The 23738-nt window shown below is 43.2% G+C and overlaps 2 protein-coding genes across 3 annotated transcripts in view; one reads left to right on the top strand and one right to left on the bottom strand.

Annotated features, from left to right (window-relative positions):
• LOC146190466 (transmembrane 7 superfamily member 3-like) overlaps window positions 1-18797 on the top strand; it is a 29737-nt gene extending 10940 nt beyond the window's left edge. The window contains exons 3-10 of the mRNA XM_084600891.1: window positions 8450-8727; window positions 14717-14903; window positions 15276-15362; window positions 15456-15536; window positions 15906-16058; window positions 16145-16242; window positions 17038-17200; window positions 17776-18797. Of these exons, the coding sequence (XP_084457017.1) occupies window positions 8450-8727; window positions 14717-14903; window positions 15276-15362; window positions 15456-15536; window positions 15906-16058; window positions 16145-16242; window positions 17038-17200; window positions 17776-18011 (1283 nt within the window). The 3' untranslated portion in view covers window positions 18012-18797. The remainder of the gene's footprint in view (window positions 1-8449; window positions 8728-14716; window positions 14904-15275; window positions 15363-15455; window positions 15537-15905; window positions 16059-16144; window positions 16243-17037; window positions 17201-17775) is intronic.
• A 1016-nt stretch (window positions 18798-19813) lies between these two features.
• Window positions 19814-23738, bottom strand: part of LOC146190464 (paired box protein Pax-6-like) — a 36395-nt gene continuing 32470 nt past the window's right edge. For both annotated transcript variants that reach the window (XM_084600893.1, XM_084600892.1), the window contains one exon: window positions 19814-20249. In XM_084600893.1, coding sequence (XP_084457019.1) covers window positions 20155-20249 — 95 coding nt within the window. In that variant the 3' untranslated portion in view covers window positions 19814-20154. The remainder of the gene's footprint in view (window positions 20250-23738) is intronic.

The following is a 23738-nucleotide window of genomic DNA, read 5'->3' as shown; positions in this document are numbered from 1 at the left end:
TGCCGCTTTCATGCGTTAAACCTGGGCCCATATGCATTTCTTTTCTTTTGTTGCTGAAGGCTTCTGTGCATTCGTAAAAGTTTTAGTGAGCACATTTTGCTTTAGAGAAATGCTCGATTGTTTGGGAAACATATTCCCTGCACCTAATTGTTACCCGAAATATTACATAATACACCTAGATCAATGTACTTTACTGGTAGCCTGTTATAATCATTATAATCCCTTTTCGTCCATGTGCTGTCTTCCGACAAAACTCGTCATTTCTGACAAGGGGAGTAAAACAGCTTCATGCGGGCTTAAATATCAGTGTTTAGTTCGGGAATAAATACATTTTTATAGTCGCATGATAAGATGACCTCCATTTCTTTCGGATTAGTTTTATATCCGGCATCTGTTTTGGAAGCAACCCTAATATTTTACTTCGCATAAGATTTAGTCACTGCTAAATAATTAGTGATAAAGAAATGTTCAGCGTGTAAAATTGCTTCCCAGAACATGACAGTGCCCATGCGCAGTTTATAACGATGTCTTCGCAGCGAGTAATTCGTAGCTTGCACTTTGACGTTACTGAAAATTAATCGCTGATTATTGTAAATTCTGTCAAATGTGTAAAAGTTCTCTCACAGGTCGAAATTTATTCGCATTGCAAAACAAAATAATTACACTACTAATTTACCGTTATATATTAACATCACACACATCAGAAATCCCTTATACTTTCCTCGGTTTCAGGAAATCATTTACAGTTAGTGGCGCATGCATTAATACACTATCACATTCTATGACAGTGGCCGCAAAAAGCATCTCGGCAAATTCAATCCACTCAGCGCTGTACACGTGAACAATCAGCTTTCCTGTGCGGCGAGGTTTCCTGTATAGTGTCGGCGTGATCTCATTTTTGGGGAATACTTGTGCGTGGTTGTCTGGGCCAGAGTTGATGTGCACTCAGTCTAAAGCAACTCGCCATGCAGTGCGCTGCCAATGCTACATTTAACCTGCTTAATCCTTGAGTCAAGTACAATATAATGAATCAGGCTGCCTCGATTCAATCTAAATTACTGCAGGTCAGAGCACGAACCTTGTATCTGCGTGGGCTTGACACTAAATGCGCCGGTCTCACTCGCATGAGACACGTGCAAACTGTTTAAAAGTTGATAAGAAAAACAAAGCTGTCATTAGGCAGGCCCAAGCATTATGCGCGTGAGCGCGCTACAGCGCAAGAAACGTGCAAAGTAAGTCTAGAAGACTGGTGGTTGCGTGCTTTGTTTTCCTAAAATCCGCTCTTCTTCTGCTGCATTGCGAAATCCTTGGATTTTTTTCTGCAATATTGCAGAAATACTGCAGAAGACACGTTTTAATCGCCAACAAACCCGCCGTAAACTCGGAAGCAGACCTACGCAGCGTGCGTTTCTGCGAGCGCCGCCGGCTGCGGATCCACACTACCGGAGTGACGGTGGCGCCACCTCTAGGTCGATCTCGCGGCGAATAGGCAAGCGTGTCAGCCGTTACCCGATATCTCTTAATGAAGTGGTAATGCCTTACATTTCAATCACAGGTTCTTGGGAATTATTATTCACTGCAGACTGTCATGGCCTAAACATACCAACATGCTGAAGAAAAGGCTTACCAATTTTGCTATGTCCTTCGCTTTATAGCAAGCATCAAAAGGGGCCCAACTGAGCACTCCCTACTATGATTTTATGAGTCTGTTCACAGGCTACATCCGGGGCAGCCTCACGATGCTCTCTGATATGAGCATTTCCTGCTTGTGCGACTTTGCACAAGCTTGCACAAGCGCAGACGCTCAAGATATGCCTTAGCTTCCCATGGTGCACCTCTATAAAAGGTACGATTGAGGAGTCACATGCCCGCCCATTTCGATATACTTGTCACACGACAGTACTGCTCCGCATGTATTTTTGCATACTTACATGACATCGTTGTCACCCGCTAAATCTTTGGTGCGCCTACATGTTCCGGGATACTGAAGAAGTTGATGGTGCCAATTAGGGGGCTGAAACATCTTACTCTGGCGTACATCTGGTCAGAATATCATAACTATACTCACATGTATATTGCCGGTTCTGGGTCAGCACAAGCATCAACTGCAGCCTGGGTGATACCCACTCAAATGACGACTCTCTGGCTCCTTTCAGGGCATAACTCTACATGAACCGCTGTTGAGCTTGTGGGAAAACGCCTCAGAAGTAGTGTATAGTCACAGAATATACTCAAAGCCGGCATTGCAGATTTTGAAGAGTTTCCTATGCCACACCGCCTACTAGTCTGTTGCACTAAACACCACTGAGCTCCTTACATCTGCCCGTGCCCAAGGCCACTGGATAATATTTCAGTGGATCCCTGCGCACTGTGGGCTGGATGGAAATGAGCAGGCAGATGCTGAAGCAAAGCACGCCCTCTGCAGTAGTCTGCGAACAGTTGTGCCTTTTTCAAGAGCGGATACACGCATCTTCTTCCGAACTGTATGAGGAGTGCGACAGTGGCCTACTGAGCTCAGCTAGACACCTAAAACATCCATCTCGGAAGACTAGATCGGACGCTGTCGTTTTATTATTCTGCTTGGAATTCTGCACCATCATGCATGCTTGATCCACAGACTGCGTTTAAACATGGTTCTTACGTGCAGATACTTTCATTTAATTGGACAGGCAGACTCCTTGGAATGTTCAACTTGTGGCATTACAGAGATTGTGGAGCATATATTAGTGGTGTGCCCAGTGCATGCGCTCGATAAGATAGTGCTTTCTACTTCGTTGAAGCATTTGAACATCAGGCCTCTCTTGGAGGATTGACTACTGGGCACCTAGTCGGACAAATGGAAAGCTTTACAGGCAGTGTGCGGGCTTTTTGCGGTTTCTTGAGTGACACGGGACTGAACTCAAGCTTGTGAGACAAGTTAATGCACTTGCATGTTTATATTATACCTCTCTTCATCACACTGTCACCCATTACTACCATCTTCTCCTTTTCCCGTTACCTGGTACAGTAGCAGGCTAGGTAATCAACTTTTCGGCTGACCTCTCTGCCTTTCCACTCAATAAACGCATTTAGCTATCTGCTGTGTGAGAGTGAGAGAGAATGAGTGAGTGTGTGCTTGCCTATGTGGGGGTAAGAATGGGTGTGTGGGTGGGTTCCGGCTGGTACAGTTATCCAATCAGAAAGGAGGCCTTTTTTTTTCTGCTACGGGATGTGCAAAATTTTGTAAATGCACTTGTCCACATAACAGTGTTGCCCAAGACAAAATGGCCGACCATTGTTTTAGCCAAAATACAAAAAAAACTAGGAGGACTAGATTTTTGTTTTATCTTGCAAAATATAGTTCATAGGTTCCATTCGCACTATTAGCGGCCATCCTGTAGCCCTCAAAGTTCTTTTATAGACAACTCTACCATCTTGTATTGTGCAACTTTTGTTATTTAAAAAAACTCACTTGTGGAATTTTGCAATCTCTTCTTGAGTCTTTGGTGTATCTGATGTAGAATGACATTGCATAGTCATTAGCATATTTGATGGAGATGTACTACAGCCTTTGTGAACAGTTTAGAGCCCAGAGGGTTTGCTTTTAAGCCATATATTATAACTTCTGTAACAATTGTGGAAGTCCTAGCCATTGGAGAGGGTAGGAGGAAAAATCTTCTTTCCTTCGGCAAGTTTGGAAACCTGGGATTGCATCATGAACCACATAGTATGGCTCAGAAGTAGACTTCCTTGAGTCACTCATGGAATGTCTTCAAGGACAGAGTTTTGGTTGCTTTTATGTGTCAGATAGCCATGTACAAAAATGTCTGAATTCACACGGCTCCCCTGCAGACTGCAATGGGCACTCCAATTTATGAGAACTTTGACATGGCCCTCATGTGATCAGATGTGACAAAAGCCTGTATGTGTGCTTAAAATGAATGGGTGCTACAAGTTGAAATCTTTTCAAAATGTGTGCTGTCATTTATTTTCTTTGAGAAAGATATGCTGTCGAGTAAGTATGCATTATGATTGCCGGACGCGAATTTCGAAAATCAACCTAGTACTTTAAACTTAAAGTATGTAGTCCGTTGTTTATTGCCTGCACTTTGCTGATCTGTTATGCAGGAGAATATAAGGAAACCAATTATTGCATCATATTTTCCCTTACTGAGGTGTGCAAAGACTGGCAAAAGTTCATATCCCTTTGACATGCCGCCTAACTTTGGCCGTGCTCTTTAAAATGGCGTTTGCGAGAATGCCTTGAATGGGCGTATATAGTGATTTAAATTACTCCTTTACATTATAACTCATATAACTAGGTTTTGGAATTTCCAGTTTAAACCAATAAATATCGATTCTTTATTATACACAGAATTCATTTTCTGAAATGTTTTTTCACCAACAAAAGTCAGTATTCTTCGATGGATGCCACCAATTTCCAGGCTGTGATTATGAGCTACAAACAGTCAAAAGAGTGTTAAGTTCTGAAGGAGACTGCTGGACTATTGGATTAAGTATTGCAGTTGTACATTTTGAGGGATTGCTCTGCTACTCTAGATAGAGCCCAAATACTAACCAGGAGACACCACTGCCTCATCAAGCTTCGTCTACTACCAGGGCTTATAGTAAGGGGGTTGCGCCCCCACCAGCATTTAAGAGGGGTCTGAGACCCCTCCGTGCTGCTGCAATCTTGTTTTCTTTTCAGTTGTCAGAACATCCCTTTTCTGTTGTTCCGGCAATTTCTCAGCAAGCTTTAATATGAAGCCATTAACATATTTTCTAAAATCCGAGATGGAAAAAAATGATTTCTCCCCTTAAATTTGTCTAAAGCGATGTGCGAGGCATGCCACCAGCCGCTTTCCCTCCCTCTTTTTCCCTTTTCACCTGTATTCAAACCACTAGAGACCAAATCGATCACTGGTGATTGATGCTTGGAATCGCTGATTTCGACATGTTGGAATCGTTTCTCATGCACCTCGCCCACCCAGTGGTTAGTCTAGGCACTGCACTTGTTGACTCAGTTTAAATATTCCTCCTCTAGTGACATTCTGGTTTTTGATGGAGCATTTTGAGTACTAATGTGCATGTGCTGTTGCGAAAGAGGGTGTGGCAGCCGCGCTTGAAAAAAAAAAAAAAAAAAAACCTGCCAATCATGGTAATGCACCATTAACATTAAATTTTTGTGATCAAAATAATTCCAGCAAGTCGAATATCGAATCATATTGTCGGCTTTGTTATCTGCATCACGGTGTTGAGGGGTGATAATTACCCGAAAGTGGCGGCAGCTATTCACTAGTGAGCCTTGACTCTGAGTCCGGGTGGTTTTATTCCGCGTCTGTAGACATCGTGCCTTTTCTATCTCAATTTTATCAACTTGCTACAAAAATCGCAATTTTTCGATTTTTCGTGTGTTCAATAATAAATGTTTTGCTTTGTAACTTATGTTTTTGGAAAGAGCATTTCATTATATGCATTTGTGTATGCTGCAACATGTGCTGCAGTATTATTTATACTAACATAAAAAAAAAAACCTTCCAAGATCTATAAAAAACAGCCATTTCCTCCCGGTAACGAAAGAGTTAAGCGTGGTGCTGCAGCTGAAGTTGAAGCAGCGGCTGGCATTTATGGGTGTACATGTGTTGCTTCTCTAGCCAAGCTTCTTGCTCTTCGTCGTTTTTGGCTGTAAATTTAGCGTGCTCTCTCAGCGCTTCTTCACAGCAGGTTACATCGTCTGGATGATCAGATTCATCCTGAAGCCAATGCCAGGAAGTCGACGCACACAAGCCCAGCATGCACCTCATTTATGGCAACACTGGAGAAGCGAGCGCTGGTGAAATAGTTTCTAGTCACGTGAGACAACAGGGGCGAGGCTCAAAGTGAGGGATGATGCGATCGGGTTCGGGGGCCAAGACTTCTGGGTAGCATGGTTAGATAGACAGGACACTGGACTGGGAGCAGCAGGGAGAGTTGACAAAGTTTTATATACACTTTTTACATGTCGAGTCGGGAAGAAGAACTCAGACGAGAAGAGCTGAGCTGAGCTGTCCGTAGGTGCAGTTCCACGCATTAATATAACGTCTGCAATCTCCAGTTCCCTAGCCGGGGAAATTAAATTAAATTGGCCCAGTCCAATCAGTGGGCAGAGGCCTAGCCCACTGCCAGAGGCGTCACTGGAACCTCCTCGCAGTTCATCCGATGAGTGGCAAGGGTCAGCACCGCTGGTGGTGATGTCGATGTTGTGCCTAGTTAACGGCACAATTTCGGCACCCGCAGAAAACAGGCCGTCAGCTGAGGTGTCACGCCATGTGCTCTCGGCAAGGTCAAAACTCTTGACTGGGCATTCCGCGGCTGGGGGGTTAAGCAGCGTACACCTTCCGTTCGGGGAATCGCCTTGGTTCCGTTCTCGGCTCCCTTCGTCAAAAAGGTTGGTTGACGCTCTTTGTCAAGCAAAGATGAGCTCCTCGCTGGAATCATTTTCCCGAGGCAGAATAAAGGCATGACGAGGTTTGCTTCACCCGTTTCGGCCCGGCAGGGTAACTGACCGCCGCAGCACGTCAGAATGGAACGCCTGTCGTCGTCGCCATCCTCGATGGCCACCACTCGCCGGCAACCGCTCTGCTTCTGTCTGATCTGCTAGAGGCGTGTGAACTTCGGCTGAGATCCCAGTCGCAACAGGGACGAATTTGAGCGAGCACCGCAGCTGCACTTCTCATACCGCGCCACGTTATATAACGCCACAGCCACAAGTCAGCTTCACAGATGGCCAAAGGTCAAATTGCGCCAAACTTGACCTTGGGAGTTGCACCTCAGAGTGGAGCTCTCAATCCGAAATTAATATAAATTTTGCCTGCCAAACAATGGGCATTTTTATTGTAAGGAAGAGCTCATTTCAATTTCCACACTCAAGGCTCTATTTATATTTACCATATATATTTTGTTTGTTTCTTATTTTTTACATTTACCAAACAAGTGCATTTTTCTGATTTGTGTTATTTGTGGCTTGCATTTTTTTATTGTGTTATTTTTCAATGCATAATTATGGAATGGAAGACATAGAAAAGGTAAACAGCATAGGCGCTTTTCTTTGTCTTTCGTCCTTTTGCACTACACACTGATGTCATGGATCACCGTTACCGACTAGCCCAAGTTTCCACCCGTGGGAAGTCAGTACTATGGGAATTTGTGAGTTTACTTAAAACATTGTGACTAATAAAAAATTAGATAGCACATGTCTTTGTAGGCATCTGCTTCTAGTGTACTTCATAAAGACAGTCCCTTTCTTTCTTTATCATGACCTAGAGTGTCATCTGTTGCTTTTGACAGTTTGCACCTTTATTTGTGTTTGTTTACATCTGAAATAGCATTTTCTTGAGAAAAGATTTTGCAGATAAATTGCAACTTACACATTTACTTTGGTTGTCACGTTAAAATGAAATTTATGCATGTTTCTGTGGGCATTGTCGCATCAGTACAAATTCTGTCCCCATATTATGCTGCCTACATTTTTATCAAGCACTTAATTTTGAAATAAGAAACTGCCAAACCGCTCTCCGCTAAATGTTGGAATGGCATGTTTTGGCATGCATCAGCACCTATTCTTGCTCAATTTCGCAGTGCCTTCTCTTTTGTCACCTGCCTCATTTGGAAAATTAGAAGCGGCCAGGCTACTTTCCGTTCTCCTTGGGTGGAGGAGTGACATGGGTAGTGACTGCTGGAATTCAGATATGGCACATTAGTTGTGTAGCAGAAGTTTCTGATCACCTGTGGTAGTTAGCAATGTCTGTAGCAGCAACCTTGTAGTAGAGCATTGGCCCCATGCTTAAAACACTGGATGTAAATCACTACACCACTGTGAGAATGTTGGTTACAATAAATGAGTACAAGCACCCTCCAGTGCAGTGTCGGGTTTCTAAGGGGGAAAAAATGCAGAGGAGGCCGCATAAGTAACAATACAAAAGAAAATGCATACAAGAACTGAAAAAAGAGATGCATGAATGCATCTTGTTTTCAGTCTTGATTTTTAATGCTGTTACCAATGAACTTATTACCAATGCTCTTACCTGACCTTCCATGTTACTAACGTGAAGAAAATTTCGTGTGATCCTTCACTTCAGAGTGATGACTTTGGGGCTGTACTGGTGGTCGAGTGGTGGTGCACTCATGTGCAGGTTCCCAGTGACATTACAGGGCACTTGGCATTTGATTTGTCGGCTTTGTCTTTTACTTGTTCTGCCATGAACCTTGAGACATTTTGTGCGTGTATTATCTTGGGCATGGCATAAGCAGCGGAGCTTAGACTGGCACCAATTGTGAAAACACACCTTTTCTCTACTTGTTATTGGTGCTGCAAAAAAGATATGGGGTTGTTGTAATCATTACTGGTCACATGTTTTCTTCCCTTTTCTTCGCTAATGTATGTAAAGGAGACTTGGCTGATAACAGTGCTGGCGAAATGTTTGCTCGTCAGATCCAGTGCCCGGAGGCTGCAACATGGAGTTTCCTGTCGAAGTGTCGCCATTTCTCCGGCTTGTGCTGAAGTCGACGGAGTTGGCCGTGGAGTTCCAGCATGCCAGCGGGGGCGTACCACGGGAGGCACCCACTCCAAAATGTAGCCGCAATCTTCCATTTTTTCGATATGACTTGTACGTCTACTATCTCGACCAGTGGGACCTCTCGGAAGACCACTACCTGACGGCCATCTCCAAAATGATCGATCCCACATCAGTGAAAAGCAATGCCCATCCGGTACGCCAGAGCTAACTTATCTAACATCAATGTACTATCATTGCGAAATGAAGTGCGAGCACAACGAGTGAAGCACAAACAGAAAAACTAGAAAATTCTAGTTATGGGAGAGGAAATACATACAGAGTCTATTAGCATTAGTCATAGGAGTTTCTCAACTGAGGTATTGTTTTTCTGTTTGCATTTCAATTGGTGCTTGTAGTACATTTTATTGCTGCTGTTTTTCTGCTCTTTATTTCCGTTCATTAAGTAATTGTATGTTTTCTCAGCAAGCTCTGCAATTCATCTCACTTTTGCATATTGACTTGATTTGAGAAGGTTTTTTTTTTATAAGCACTTTTTTTATTACTGTGTTGGCCTGAGCAATTCTCTACCACCTCGTCTATTGTTACAAGTTCTTTTTTACTGAATACAGTGTTGCCCATTATTTACACTTGTTCAAAATTTGTTTATCTATATTCCATGTCAATTTTTTTTTCTTACATGGTCATAAATCTTGTGTTTCTGAAGCAGTTTAGGTTCTTTACTTCTTTCAAAATTGGGGGAACAGTGGCTGTAAGTTACAAATTAATAGTTACATTTAATATATATATATATATATATATATATATATATATATATATATATATATATATATATATATATATATGGGTGCATAACACTACACTTTAGGTGTACAATTTTTTCGGTGTAATAGAAGGTTCCTGTCTCAAATGGTTGATTTCATAGGGATTTGTTGTCGAGACACTGTAGAAAAATTTTACCGAGAATTTTTCGTGCCCCCGTTTTTGTGTAGTTCATTGCTGGAAACCATGGGTAGTGATTGCAGTGACAATTATGCTTCGTCATAAGTGATGTACTGAAAACGAATATAAATCCATCGAATATAAATATAAATGAATATAAGATAGCAATTAGACATTTTTTAGTACAGAGCGGCATCCATTTCACTTTTTCTACGCCCAAGGCTGTAACGTGGGCCATGGTCACGGCCTCATTCAAAGAATTCAAAACACTGTGGCACCATCTGGTGACAAACACTAAAAGCACATTATAGGCGATGCCTAAAAATGGTTTCTTTTTTATTGACGGCTGCACTGAAAAGAAAAGAGTGCAAAATATAATAAAACAAAGCAAGCACTCTTCAAAGAATAGAGAACACTGTGCACTTACGAAAGCCAGTGACATTTTCCAGATATGTGGTCACGTGTGCTTACTGCAGTGATAAGTACAGTGTTTTGCCCCAACAGGCCACTTAAGTAATTTTCATGTGATTTTCATTGCCAAATTAAAATTTTAAATCTTCCTTTCGCACAAAACTTCCAGGCTCAGTAAAGCGGGTGCTGAACACAATTCTATGCATTATCCATTTGCTTCCAGAAACTAAGAATCAGAGACTCTAATAGGCATTCTCAGCTTCTCATGTGCATTTGGACAAAATATATAAATATTCAGAGATCAAAACTGCTTTTCGTGGTGAAAAACCATAACTTTCATTTGTTGATGCTTGCTGTCTGTGTATATGTTTATGCCCCTCCTGCTAGAGCCTACTGTAAGGGCCATCAGCATTTTCTAAATAAATAAAACAAAAAACAGCCTCCATAGAAGCCACTTATATTTCCCGTGCCTGCAGATAAGTATACTCAGGGACAACTTTGTGTGCCTATGGAGTCAAACCTATCGAGACAGAGCTTTCATCATGGTTTTGTTACACCAAGTACTGGCATATCTGCCCACAGTTATTGTTTTGGTTTCAGTTCTATCTTTGCTTGAAATGATAGCTTTCGAGCCTCTTATGATGCAGGAATGATTTTCTTTACACCATTGAGGGCATAAGTGAATATAAATACGAAGTAAATGAATATTGCACGCTACACACGTTGTAAAATCAAGCGCATTCCAAAAGCGTACAAAAGCCAGCGGTTAGACACCGCAGCAGCAGCCAACGTACACTTCGCAGGATTCCCAACAAATGGTGCAGCCATTGCATTTGCAAGGTGTTGTGTACTCATTCAAACGTGCTGCACTAGCATTGTACTGACTTGTATTGCAGTATAATCTTGATATAATAATTATGTAAATATCTCTATAATCAAAAAATTTCTGAAGGGACTATATCCTGCTGCGCAGTGAGCTGATGTGTTTCGGCTCTGTAGCTTTGGCTGCATAGCCACAGAAAGTTTTCCCCTGGTATAGTGGCGGCATCTACTGTGAAATGCCCAAATAACAAGTTTTTGACAGTATTTATTGTCATAGAAGCCATCTGCCTGATTTGGCTTAGTCATATGGGTGTGAATGATGGCATAAATCACTGATGGAACTAACATACTTCAGACAGTGTGCCAAAATGGCATGTGAAATACTATCACATCACACCCAGTAGTCCACAGCATTACCAATGAAGTTGCTGGGGATTTTTGTATTTTTGCATTTTATAAGCAAGTGTAGCATGAAGCACAGCTCTGAAGTTTAATACTGCATTCATCATACGTTTTCTACTGCACACAGCTAATATCAGAGTTATTTGAGTGCTATCACAAGCATGTGGAGGTTCTAAAGCATTAGGTTCTAAATGAAACAGTTGTGGATCACATTTAAAAAAAAATATTATTTATAACATTAATATTTGGTCACATCTGCATTTCAAAACCTCTGTGTTAAGCTGGCAGCAAGTTTGTTGTCTGTAGCTTAGCTTTATTGTATCGAGGGCTGCAATGTAGCGTGCTAAATGAGAGGAATTTGGACTCAAAATAGAGCATGTTTACAGAGTGCGTAAAGAAAACTCGTTCTTGAAAGCTCATAAATTTTAAAATCCCACTTTCAAGGCTTCTGAAAGCACTTGATATTTGTTTTTTTTACTCTCTGAAAGTCCTTGAAGACACTTACTTCTTAGACTGAAATCACAATTTAAAGCAACAAAGTTTCATGAAACTGATAAATAAAAAGAAAGTTCATTTTCTTAACTCATATATTTTTACCTATTGGTTAAAGATTTTCCTTCATTGTTTCTTATGTTTGATGTATGAATGTTACACAGCTGGCCATGTTCAAGCCATGGGTGTTTTCGGCTGTTCTGTAGCTGAATGCAACTAAAGAAAAAGCAGTTTTTGAGCTTCAAAGGGCCCGCTTGCAACCACTGGCATTGACCGATTCCCATGACATCATGTAGAGTCTCCTTGGACTTGTTAGGATGACAGCGCAGGATGTGGTAGATAAAAGGGAGTTCTTCAAGGCCTAATTCATTGAAAGCATCATCGTGAAAGTTGTTTAACACCATTTGATGAACCGCTCTCTCTGAAAGGGTCATCTACCTTTTTTTTTCCAAAATTGTGTCTGACTATAGTCCTGGCAACCTTGATACCAGCCACTATTACACTTGTGTTGGCATTCGACTTACCATACAGACTTCAGTTTGCTAAATAGTCGCATAGTTCTGTTCATGTGAATGCATTTATGCTTCAGTGCAAAAGAAAGCCTGAAAAGTAAATTTTCAAGTGTGTGGGTTGGTAACAATGATTACAAGAAGTTGGCGGTGCCGATTGTTACAAATGCACATCGAACGAAATGGAGGCCTTGATGCAAATGCTTTGATTCAGCTGCAGTGGGCAAGTATGCTTTGAGAAAAGTGCTTGAAAAATGTTTAGAAAAAGCACGAATGTGCTCTGCAGACCTTGAAAAGGTTTGGGTATGCCCACTGCGGTAGGAATATTGACTTGCAATAGCAAGACACTGTACCTGAAGGAATATCGCTTTCCGATTCTTCCCTTCAGTCTGTATTTTCCACCACACTGTTGTATTTTCCACCACCTTTAGCAACTTGACCAACCTTTTTTGTTTGTTTGTTTAATCAGAAATTATAGAGTTGTTGCAAGAACAAAGACATCAGCTGCAATGTTTTGAGTAAGGTACCATGCTAGACACATTTCTTTTTTGTGAGCTTTAGCAGTGCTGTGGAAAACTAAAATTGTTACTTCTGCTGTCCTAGGGCTAGGCAGATGTTGATAGAGGATTCAATATAGATGTACTGTGCGTGTTTCAGCCTTGGCAGGTTGACTGGGTCTTTTCTTGCTTTTTTTAGTAGAGTAATGATTCTCTTTTTTTGTCATGCAGATGCTTGTTTCACACAAAATTTTACAAGTAGCTCGATAGTGGGTCATTGAAAAGCATCACGAATGGCCTTGAAAGACCTCGAATATCCTTAATTTGTTTCTTGTACTCCTTGTACTAAACAGTAGAAAGCTGGAATATACAGTCATTCCATCATGAATCATTCAACACTTGTTTTTCTTGAGTTTGCTGCAATTAAATCTTTTTGTTACTTGTTCATGGAATACAGCAAATTTCGACATGGTTGTAAAACATCTGATGCTGATTTCAGAACTAATTCTAATTTAAGCTAGCCTGTATCTTTGTTGCATAGTTAATTAGTGCCCTCATAAGGTCATTCCTGAAGCATTAAATAATTAAAGCGAAAACTCAAGTTTTGGATGTCAGCATGTTTGCAATGGTGTGTTGTGCATGATAAAGCTGTTAGTTTCATTTTCTTAAGCGCCTAGTAATATTAAATATAAAAGATGCAATTTGCTAGATATACTTAAATGAAAAGTATTCTTACAAAAATCTATTTCAGAAGGTATTGAAAGCACAATAAAGTTATGAGGAGCATTATTGTGCCCTTCTACGTCTTAAAAGTCATTCTGTTTGTGGAGGGATGAGTTAGAGCAACTGCATGAAAAGTGAAAGCTGAGAAATTTACGGCAAAGACGTAGACACCAAAATTTTAGGTGCGCGTTTTATTCTTTGGAGTGGCGTGCAAGACGATAGTGTGCTTGAGTCACAATGGGGAATTGACCTGCACCAGGTCAGCAAATTATTTATATTTTAACTTTTGCTCATGCAGTTTCAGTTTCTAGTACCAAACAACAGCTTTGATGTCACGTGAGTTGGGGTCACGTGAGTAATGAAAAAACTGCAATATAGTAACTGCCTAATCACTTTTCTTTTGTGTGATTTCATCTCTTGGGCAGGCCTTCCGCAGTGATCACACTGCTGTTTCAGTACACCTCACATGACCTTAGCTTGTTTGTGCCATCACGAATCTTAGTTTGCGGTTGAAAGCGAAACAGAATAAGAAGAAAAATTAATTTGTAAATTATTTACCACCTCCTGTCTCAAACCATGTGGCTGTTCATTTTGTAATGCACTGCACATCGTTCCAAAGTTCCACAACTGAAATTTAGTATCTCTGCTCCTGTAAAGTTTATTCCTGCATTTCTCTTGTTTGTTGCCTTGTACACTTTTGCTTTTGATCAGAGTAATCTGGCATTGCAACCAACGGAGGCTTTCATCTTTTGATCTCTTCTCGTAGCTATACTAAGGTGGGTCATGCTGTGCCATTGGATGCCTTTGAAATTTACGAAGTGCCGACTGCACCAGAAGAGCGATTCACTCACAATTTTCAGAGACCACTTGTTAAAAAAACATTTTCTAAAATTTACGCCTTAGTTTGCTATAACTTTTTGTAACAATACTGATGAAGACTCAAAGGTTACAGGCAAATTATAAAGATGAGAAATTTTTACCCAGTTGGCTATTTATTTGCTGCATATTTCACTCTATTTGTAGCTCATGGTTTAGTGGCATCAGTTTGACTTCTCAAAGAGTTCATTTTCTCACTAGATAAGATAAGCTACAGCTCCTAAATGTGCTTCGTTTCTACAGTATATTTTATTGCAGCATTCTCCTGCTAGTGTAATATGCTTTGTAATAGAAATCAGTCGTTTAATAGATGTATTACAATTGTTCAATAGATAGGAGGATAGATATAATGCTCTTTTGTCTTTCCGTTCTTTACATTGCTCGTGCCATGAAACAGTAAAAGTCAAGTAGTTTGCCAGCATGTTTTGGCCAATTGAATGGCGAGAAATATACCAGCACATTTATGATTGGGTACTCATTGATGTGAATACCCTTGTCTTTATACTGAAAGGTGAAAGCGTATCGTGAGAATCCGAAGACCAGGGCGCTGTTCTTGACTTACCCGGGTGAAGGTGCCGTGTACACAGTACTGGTGGAGCAGGTAACCTGGGATGGCAAAATCCATGAGGCAGCATACGTGCCCGTAGCTACATACGGGTGCCTGTGGTACACCCAATCCGAACTGTGCCGTCGGCTTGGTAAGTAAAGGCCTGTAAAGGTGTCTGTGCATTTCACTAATGATGCACATCATTACAGCAAGATGTTATTTCGTGCATGAAATCATATCATGTGTGATGCGTAAAGAGTGGACGAATTTGCTCTTTGCTTGCGTAAGGAGGCTGACCTTTTATGACACCCCTCATTTGTTTTGTTTTTTGTGTATGTGTGTGACCCTGTGATTTCATTCTGGTACAACAGAGGTTGCTGTAAACAGTGAGGGGTGCAATCTCTTTAACGGTAGTCATGCATTCTTTTCTGAACGATATTGATAAGGAAGCTATTGGCGACTCAAGATCCCTGCATTTTGGCAGGTGCAATAGAGGCTTTGTATTGTTTTTCATTCTTTTCAGAAAGTGCCTGGGGACTTGTGGTTGCTCTGCTCTTGAGTGTCACTGGCCTCATCATCTGCTTCAGGGGACACCGTTTTTTCTCATTTCGTAAGTGCTGCCGTTTACTGTACTGTTCGCCCATTTAGTTGAACTGGTTGCTGCAAGAAATAAATTACGCACTGCCATTTCTGTTTCTTGCAGAAGTGTTCTTCTTTGGCTTCCTTGCATTTTCAATGATCAGCTTCATGCTATTCATTGCCATATCAAGGGCATCTGCGCGTGGTAAGTGCTCATTTGTTGCACTGTTTCTCTTTAGACATTTGGCATCACATTCATTTTTTGTAAACTGTCACTGTGAAAACTTACAAGTGCTGTGAACTATTCTATTTTTATTTTTTCTATGCTCTTGTAAAATGGAGACATTACTTTTCATTAATGCAGTGCATTGCTATGGAAGCAAGTCTGTTTTTCTGAATTCACACTATTTTTATTTTTGTGAGGAACACCTTTTTGGTTGCACACCTTGCAAATCTCCAGGTGCATCCTTTACTTTGGCCTGCTCCAATTGATCCTGTATTGTTTTAAAAGGATAGTGTTGGCAGCACGCTGTGTGGACTGTAGAGCTTGACAATGAACCTACGGACTGCGCAGATGGACTTGTGGCTGCTCTGGTGGGAGGGGTTCTCGGCGGAATCCTGTGGATGGCGGTCTGGTGGTTATTTGCTATCCCGGTGCTCTCCATATCACTCTCAGGATTAATGTTCGGCTTCCTGGTTGCCGCCACTGTCCTATTCACGCCTCTAGGTTGGTGCACCTCCACATTTATTTATTTTTTCTTTTACTTCAAAAGCATTGTGTGCATCTCACACTGTGCATTGCTTTGTCCACAGGGGAGGTGGCGTTTCTTCAGAACAGTATGAGCTACTGGGTCTTCCTCTGCTGTATTATGCTACTGCCCACAGTGCTTATGCTCCCACAAGCCAAACTGGTGAGTCCCTATACCATGGCCTTACCATGCATGATCCATGATCGTAAAGGCCTTGGATAGTGGGCTGTACCTAAATGATGTAGCCCTGCTTCGTATTTTGTTGGAAAGGGGCTAAAAAATTGGAGAAAGGTCATGGCAGCAGACTTCATATATATGCCAAATGTTGATACTTTGTTGTCATTGATTCATCCCTAGTTATCTTTAGTGTTGCTTCACCAAAGTTCTCCAGGCTTTTATAAATGTCATCTAGTGGAAGCAATATTCAAAGAAAATTTGTGCTACCTTGCTATTGAGAAACTACTAAAAGTAGTGCAAACAATGGTCTTTGTGCTTTTTGCAAGTGCAAAGGAGAGGTGATGTGGTGTTGGACTTGTGACGTAACTGACATATTCAAATGTTACAGAGGGAACTTAGAACTGCTTACATACTGTGAGTGTGAAAGCATAAGATGGATTAAGAGGTGAATTAACATGGATTAATGTGATTGGTAGCAGCCCTGTGTATCCACATGACTGTCCTGATAACATGACGCCAATTTTTCAGGAACGCTTTTTGTGGACGCTGCCACGTGGTTTTGCTGCTAATGGGGCATAAAGGCTTTCACCCTAAAATATATAGCAGCATGTGTATCCCTCGAAGTGAAATTGTCGGTGTGGTGCTCAAATTTTTAAGAAAGAGTTTATGCAATTCATGAAGGCAGAGCTAGTACTGGTACATCTGGTTATAGCTGGAGCTGTGTTGCCTGTAGCCTCTATGGTGTGCCATGTATGGCCATTCTGTGATTCCTTTTTACAGCTAAGCGTGTTGTCCTGCACATTGGTGGGCAGCTACTGCACCATCCTTGCTGCAGACCAGTACTTGGGGACATCGCTGTCGTATGTGGTGCTTAATGTCATGAGGCGATCACTGGTTGCGGGTGGCTACCAGGCGAGCAATGCAGTTCCCTTCCAGCTAAATGGTAAGTCTTCTTAACTGGTAATCTCCTTACCAAGTAAATTTATTTTTAATGGGAATTGTCGGGGGGGGGGGGGGGGGGGCAAAAAGTTTAATTAACATGAAGTCTGTCACAGTCTTTTTTTTTCTTTTTTTGTTCACCTCAGTCTTTAAGCACATCACAGCGGCCTTTACTATGCAAATAAGGTGCCAAACACTGGCCATAGTACCATTAATAGCAGTGAAGGTGATAGCATAAAACATTGACCTGCGCTTTTGAGATTCAAAGTGGTGAATAACCTTGTGAGATTCCAAGTGGACTCTTAAATGTATAATGTATGCTTTTTCTGTGCGTGCTTCTTGTTGTCACTAGGTAAAAAGTGAAAATTATTGCACTTGACTTAACTAATTTCTTTCCAGTGATTTTCCTGCTTATCCAAGCTTCTGTGCACAGTGGCACAGTGGCACAGTGTATAGTTATGGGGGTTTGCACTTGAAAGCCATTTTATGATATGTTTGGTGCTTCTTGTCACTTGAGCCCCTTACCAACATCATTTTAGGAACCCTGAAAAGTGGCAGTATCCCTTGCTTGAAACGCAGACGTGCTGCTATCCCTGACGTGGGGAGCTCTCTTTCTGCTGGGAACCGTGCTGCAGCTATGGTCAGAGCGTGGCAGGGCGCCCTTCCCGCAGTCACCGTACCACAAGTGGATACGAGAACGCAGCTCTGCAGGCCAGCCTCTACTGGCAGCGACGCAGCTACCGCCACCTGCCTATGGAAGCATTAGCAGCACTGCACCCCCGTATGAGCCGCCACCTAGCTATGGCACGTTCTGATCAGCTAGTCTGTGCTAATCGACTGTTTTTGTACAAACCCCACTGCTTCATTTGCCAACACATTTAGCTCGGATGCTCCCCCAAGGAAAGTCCTGGACTGATGTCTGAGTAACCAAACATGTAGTCTTTGTTTACATTATATACCGTTATGCATACTGCACTAGGCTAGTCGGAGTGATAGCAAACGATTGCATATTTGTCGAACAATGAATGCAATCAAATGCATAGCCATTTTGCACATTGAAAGAAGCCTGTAGCTTCATCAGTACAAGTGCTCTACTCTTTCTGATCATGCTCTGCCAAAATGAGATTGCCAGTGATGTCATTTGAAATCCGGGGTCAAAAAATATCCATACAGTGCTTGTTTACCTAAGATAGGGAAGTACTGTAACCAAGAAGTTGGATAGCTAATGGTCACTTATGTTTGTAGATAGATAATATACACTGTTACTTGTTGATGATGATGTGGTGATACTTTTTTCTTTGACTGTTTGTCAGTGTTATTAAGTTCTTCTTTGACTTGGCACCCTTTTTGGTTCCGAGCTTCTGCTTTCACCAAACTATTTCGATCAAATGAAATTTTAAGAACAGTGCCCAAAGCAGCAAAGTGCAAAGAACGTCAGCATTTCATTTTTTGAGGAAATGTGACAGCATTGACAAACTCTGAATGACGTTCACCATTTTCTTTTATTCTTTGTTTTGTCTTTACCGAAATTCTTTGGGATGAGCTATATTAAAAGTATGTCTCTTGACATTTCTAAAGTGTGCGCCTGTTTTGTTTTTGCGTACAGTTCTGTACAAGTTTCCCAAAACATCTCTCTGAATGTTCACACACATGACAAGAGAAAGGACTGTTGACATGGTGTGCGGGGTAATGCCGTAGTGTCAGGGTATGTCTTGACGTGGTGGAGACACTGTCATCCCGGGTACAAGTGAACAAACCGAAACATTAAAATGCCGTAGCTGCACATGTTTGAGTAAACGCAGACCAAAGACAAATGTCATTGCAGTGTCAGTGGATGGCAAGGGCAGTGTTGCATTTCATTGATCCACTTAAACAACTCGCGCATTGTCGGTTGGTTTGCATTTTCACCACCCGAAAAGCTTGTGGTCGAAAATTCGAGGCCTAGGGAAACAGAGCTGCAGCTTAATTGTGATGACAACAATGACAACACTTGAGACAGCTCATAGAGGGAGCAGAGAATGAAAGGATGATGATGCACCAAGAACGGACAACGAAAGGGGACGCTTGCGCGCGTGGTCGACTAGAAGAAAGGTCCTTGTATTTTGGTAGCAGCTGCAGTGGTTCTTACCAGGGTCACCTGGTCTCGTTGTCCACCGTAGTTTGCGACAAGCAGCGATCGAGGCACACATGTTAGAGTGTTCATTACACGCGACAGTGTTCACGGGGACAATGAGCAGCAATGTTGTGTTGTGAGTTGTTCACGCAGTCACTTCATTGCCAAGTCTTCCCAGCAGAAAACTTGTTCCGAGCTATGTTGAAAACTGTATGCTTCGTGAAAGCAAGCACTTGTACATTTCTTTCATATGCGTGCCCAAGAGTACGCAAAGCTTGTCTGTGCACGCACCGAACCAAGGGCGCAATATGCATCAATTTGATGAGCAGAGCGAACATGTAATTTGCCTTTCAACCATAGATCTGCCTAAATGGGCTACCGCATCCATCAAAGCCTTCATAACACACATTGAGTGTCCACTAACAAAAAATGCTGGGACGCCCATTGGAATGTAGTGTGCCTAGGAAGGTGAGAGGTAAGCCAGCACTTGACTCGTTCGTCATGTCTCTTCAACTGCTGTGGTTTAGAATGCCTTGGGCTGCAATTGAAATATCGGCTAGCAAGAGCTTGAGTTGGTGGCGCTTGCTCCTAAGCGTGTCTCACAAAACTCCACTGCTGCCTCCCATTCCCCGCAAGGGAGCACGCACATACTCTGCTGCACCATTCGAGAGTTCTGCTGTGCGCTGGCTGGGATCCGCGCGGACTAGAAGAGAGAGAGCTTGCGCGTCGGAGCGCGACTAGTCCTTGTTGGCGCAGGAGGCCGGGAAGTGGTCCTGGAGGTTGGCGTACGACCTGCTACCCTTGGAAAGGCTCAGGTCGGTCGGGTACCCAACCATGGGCCATTGTCACTGCAGCCGGGGCCAGTAGTTGGACGGCACAGACAGGTCGGTTGTCTGGCCCGGGACCTGCACTGGCACTGTCACGCCTGGAGAGATGACACCTGCACGCAAGTAGCAAAATCGCGAGAGATAAGTTCCTGGGACAACTTATCGAGCACAGATCTTGTGCACTGGAGTTTGCAATATGATTCCTACCATATACTGTAAAGCTTGTGTTGGTGCAAACCAACGGGCATGGGTACGCACACAAGGAACTTGTTGATATTTGTCAGTGTTTGACGCGCATGGGACAGCAAAACACTTGCATATTTCAAAACGTCGCCCTTGCATGTGCTTCACATATGAGGTGTAAGCTGCAGAAGCAGCCAATGTCACAGCAGTTAAAGGCTTTGTTCAGTTATATAGCAGGCGTTAAAGGAAGCACGAACCGAATTTTCAAAAGTACTTTTTTCTGGGATATTGTAATACCAGTGCTGCCAGACATTGCATATAGTAAGTTGGTTAACTTTGCAGGTAATGCAGTTAGATGCCTGCATGCAGTTAGATTTGTTGCTAGCTGCTAGTCGTAACCAGTTTTCCGAATTTCGAAGAGATTGCTATTGGTGCCATGTGGCTGAATAATTTCGACTTTGAAAAGCGCGCGCAAAGCAATGTCCCCACCGTGACTGTTCACTGCTCTCACCCGCACGATGGAGCTGATGTGTCGCATGCTCTAACATCCCTTAGTGAACTGAAGGTAACGCCATCTCCTGCGCTGTCGCTCCTCTCGCTTTTTGACCGTAGCTCCCTCTGCGCAGGGCACAGTTAATAGACGCTCTCCGAAGCGCTAGCATCAGGTTTCGTTCGAGCATTTTTGCCGCAATCTGTCCACGTTATATTATGACTGGCTACCGACACATAAATAATGAATGTCGAAAAGGCGTTATACTTGAACGGCCCCGTTATTGGCGGTCAGACTGCCGCGCCGCACCCTCGGCATAGGTTCATGTAACATCCGCCGCTGCGCTTCACACGGTCACGCAGCGGCGCCGGCCAAATTGAGCAGAAGACACGATCCTTTTACTCGGCTGCGAAAGCGAATCCCCCAACAGTAGTCTGTACAGAGTTATTTTGCAGCTGCCGCAGAGTTGCCAGCTGCCAGTAAAGCTGTGGAAGCACGATCTAGACCGCCACGGTGAACTATACTCTTCTATACAGGGTCCACTTCGTCGCTTGCTGCATGTCAAGCACTTTAACGCGGCAGGCGCGAGTGCAAGAAGGTCCCGGCCGCGGCGGCTGCGTTATGAGAGACGCTAAGGACCCATGTCTTACGCTTGGCTGGCGGCATCCTTGGGCTGCTTTCGATGAGTGAAGGCCGATAAGATAGCATCGAGTTTCATTTTTAAGGCGAAAGCCATTATAGGCTCCCGAGTGTTAGCAGGACCTGCGTTCGCAAGATGTGTCCGCGAGATTCCACAGGATATCGGCGGGGTTCTGTTTTAGCTCTTGAGAAAACAATTATCCGCCGGCAATCGAGCTCCTACCCCTCCGATCATCAGCCGAGCGAATTAACCGAGCCACGCCCGGCACTTGAGAAACATCTTAGTTCTTCCCTAGCATTCCTGCCGTCTACATGGCAACGTAGGGGCATAACGAAGACTCCTTCAACCTGGTTTCCAGGAGGGCACTGGAAGCTCTACAGGAGGGCGCGTGGCGCACGACATCTACCGGCAGCTAAAGACCGAGTGCCGTAACGTGCGCGTGCCATCGCCTCCGAGTGGAACTGCTCACCTCAAATCCGGCACGGAAGCAGCACTATGTAATAGATGGTGTTCTGGCGAATAAGCATTGCACTAGAATCAGCACCAAAGGTATTTGCCTCTTCTCTCTTAAAACAATTAGTTTAAAAATTATTCAACTCGTTTGAAAAGAAGTCTGCTCGGCCGATTCTATGCAACCAAACCATCTTCCGCGCTGCATCTTAATTCGCGGATATTATATTGTATAGCCGAACGTTGAGCTATGAGCACGAAAGAGGTAAGGAACTCAGCGAAACAGGAGTTGGCGTATGCAGCGCGCGCTGTTTGGCACCGCGGGAGACGACGTAGCAACCCAAAAATCAAGAAAAGAACGCGGAAAAACGCGACAGATTTCGGCTAATAGCAGTCGATTGTAGTGGGAAGAAGGTGGGTGGCAGTCTCCACAAGAAGGAATTACCTTTGGCTCATTGAAGGGTTTTAAGAAGCTCCACTGAGTGACATACTCGAATGTTTTACTTTGGAGCGCTTTTTTAAAAGGCCGCGCTCAACGTGGTCAAAATTTGTTTAGCCACAGCGCCGAAGGTAAACTGCACTAGCTAACTGCAGATGTATAAGGTCCTTAACTGTAATTACTGAGCGGCTACCCGCTTCGCATGGTTTACCTATTTATATCCGCCTATACAGGTGCTACCATGCCTCAAACAACCTGTATTGAATATAATATCATGGTGTCTGAAACACAATTGCAGGCACTCACGGGACATCAAAGTCCTGTAGTGATGGGCAGCCCTTTCAACCTGTAAAGGACGGTATACGCTCTGAGAGTATTTTCTGGGTGACTCTTTTTGTTCAACACTACGCCAGCTAGCTCTGCTCGTCGCGTATGCTCGTATGCCGTAGCCTCAAACGGCAGGAGCTGCCAACTTGGGTTTCTCGTTTCACATGGAACGGTTATGCCAGAATCAGCCTGCCAGGACCCTGGTATGCACGCTACCCCTATAGGCCACTAAGGCACGTTCAACGGATTGGTGGGCTGGTAGCCTACGCTATCGCGTCCAACGTTACTAGAAAAGTATCTAGTAACGTTGATCGCGTCATACCCTTAAAGGCAGAGCTTAAGTGTCTCCCATATTTAGATGCAATAACACACATTTACCACCACCACCTAAAACGCCGGCGAAATTTGATGCGTTCAACGGAACGCTGGTTGTGTTCGATGCAACGCTCGGTCGCCCGCAGCCAAACCTTTCGCTCCACACTCGTATATCGTAGCCACAAATGGCAGGCGCAACGAAACCCTCAGGAGACGGCGTACAGAAGAAACGGATGAAGAGCGCGCTGCATGTCTCGAAGGAAGACCTGTTTAATCTTTCAGCCTGGAGACGCCGCAGGTGGTCGGCGCGCAGACTTTGCGCAAAGAGTGAGCGAGCACGAGTCGGCCACGCTAGAGTTTCACCGCCGCTTCACGAACAACCCCTTTGGAAGTGAGTGTTCTGTGTGCGGCCGGCTGTGGCATAATAACGATCTAGCACCGGTGAGTGAGTTCATGCATCCGACTCTTCATTTGGCCACAAGCGTATAGCCATGCAGCCGTTGCTTTCTCAATTCAACTAGGGTTACCCAGAGCTAAACCACAGCCATTTTTTCTTCACGTTTGCAGATTTTTTCTTTTTTTTTTTTTTTCAAGCCTACGAGTAATACGTCGATGTCGGCTGTGCAATTAGACTGTACTGCAAGGCGAGCATTGTGTCCACGATAGCGCATGTGGTTAGACAATGAATGAGGTAAAACTCACTAATGTTTTTTTAATTTCTTAATCGGCAGTGTCGAAACACCGAGCGCCAAATGCGC

Source organism: Amblyomma maculatum, chromosome 4 (assembly GCF_055883805.1).
Source record: "Amblyomma maculatum isolate TAMU_Amacu chromosome 4, ASM5588380v1, whole genome shotgun sequence".
NCBI lineage: Eukaryota > Metazoa > Arthropoda > Arachnida > Ixodida > Ixodidae > Amblyomma > Amblyomma maculatum.
Note: the sequence above shows the minus strand (reverse complement) of the source record. Positions and strands in the feature narration are given on the sequence as shown.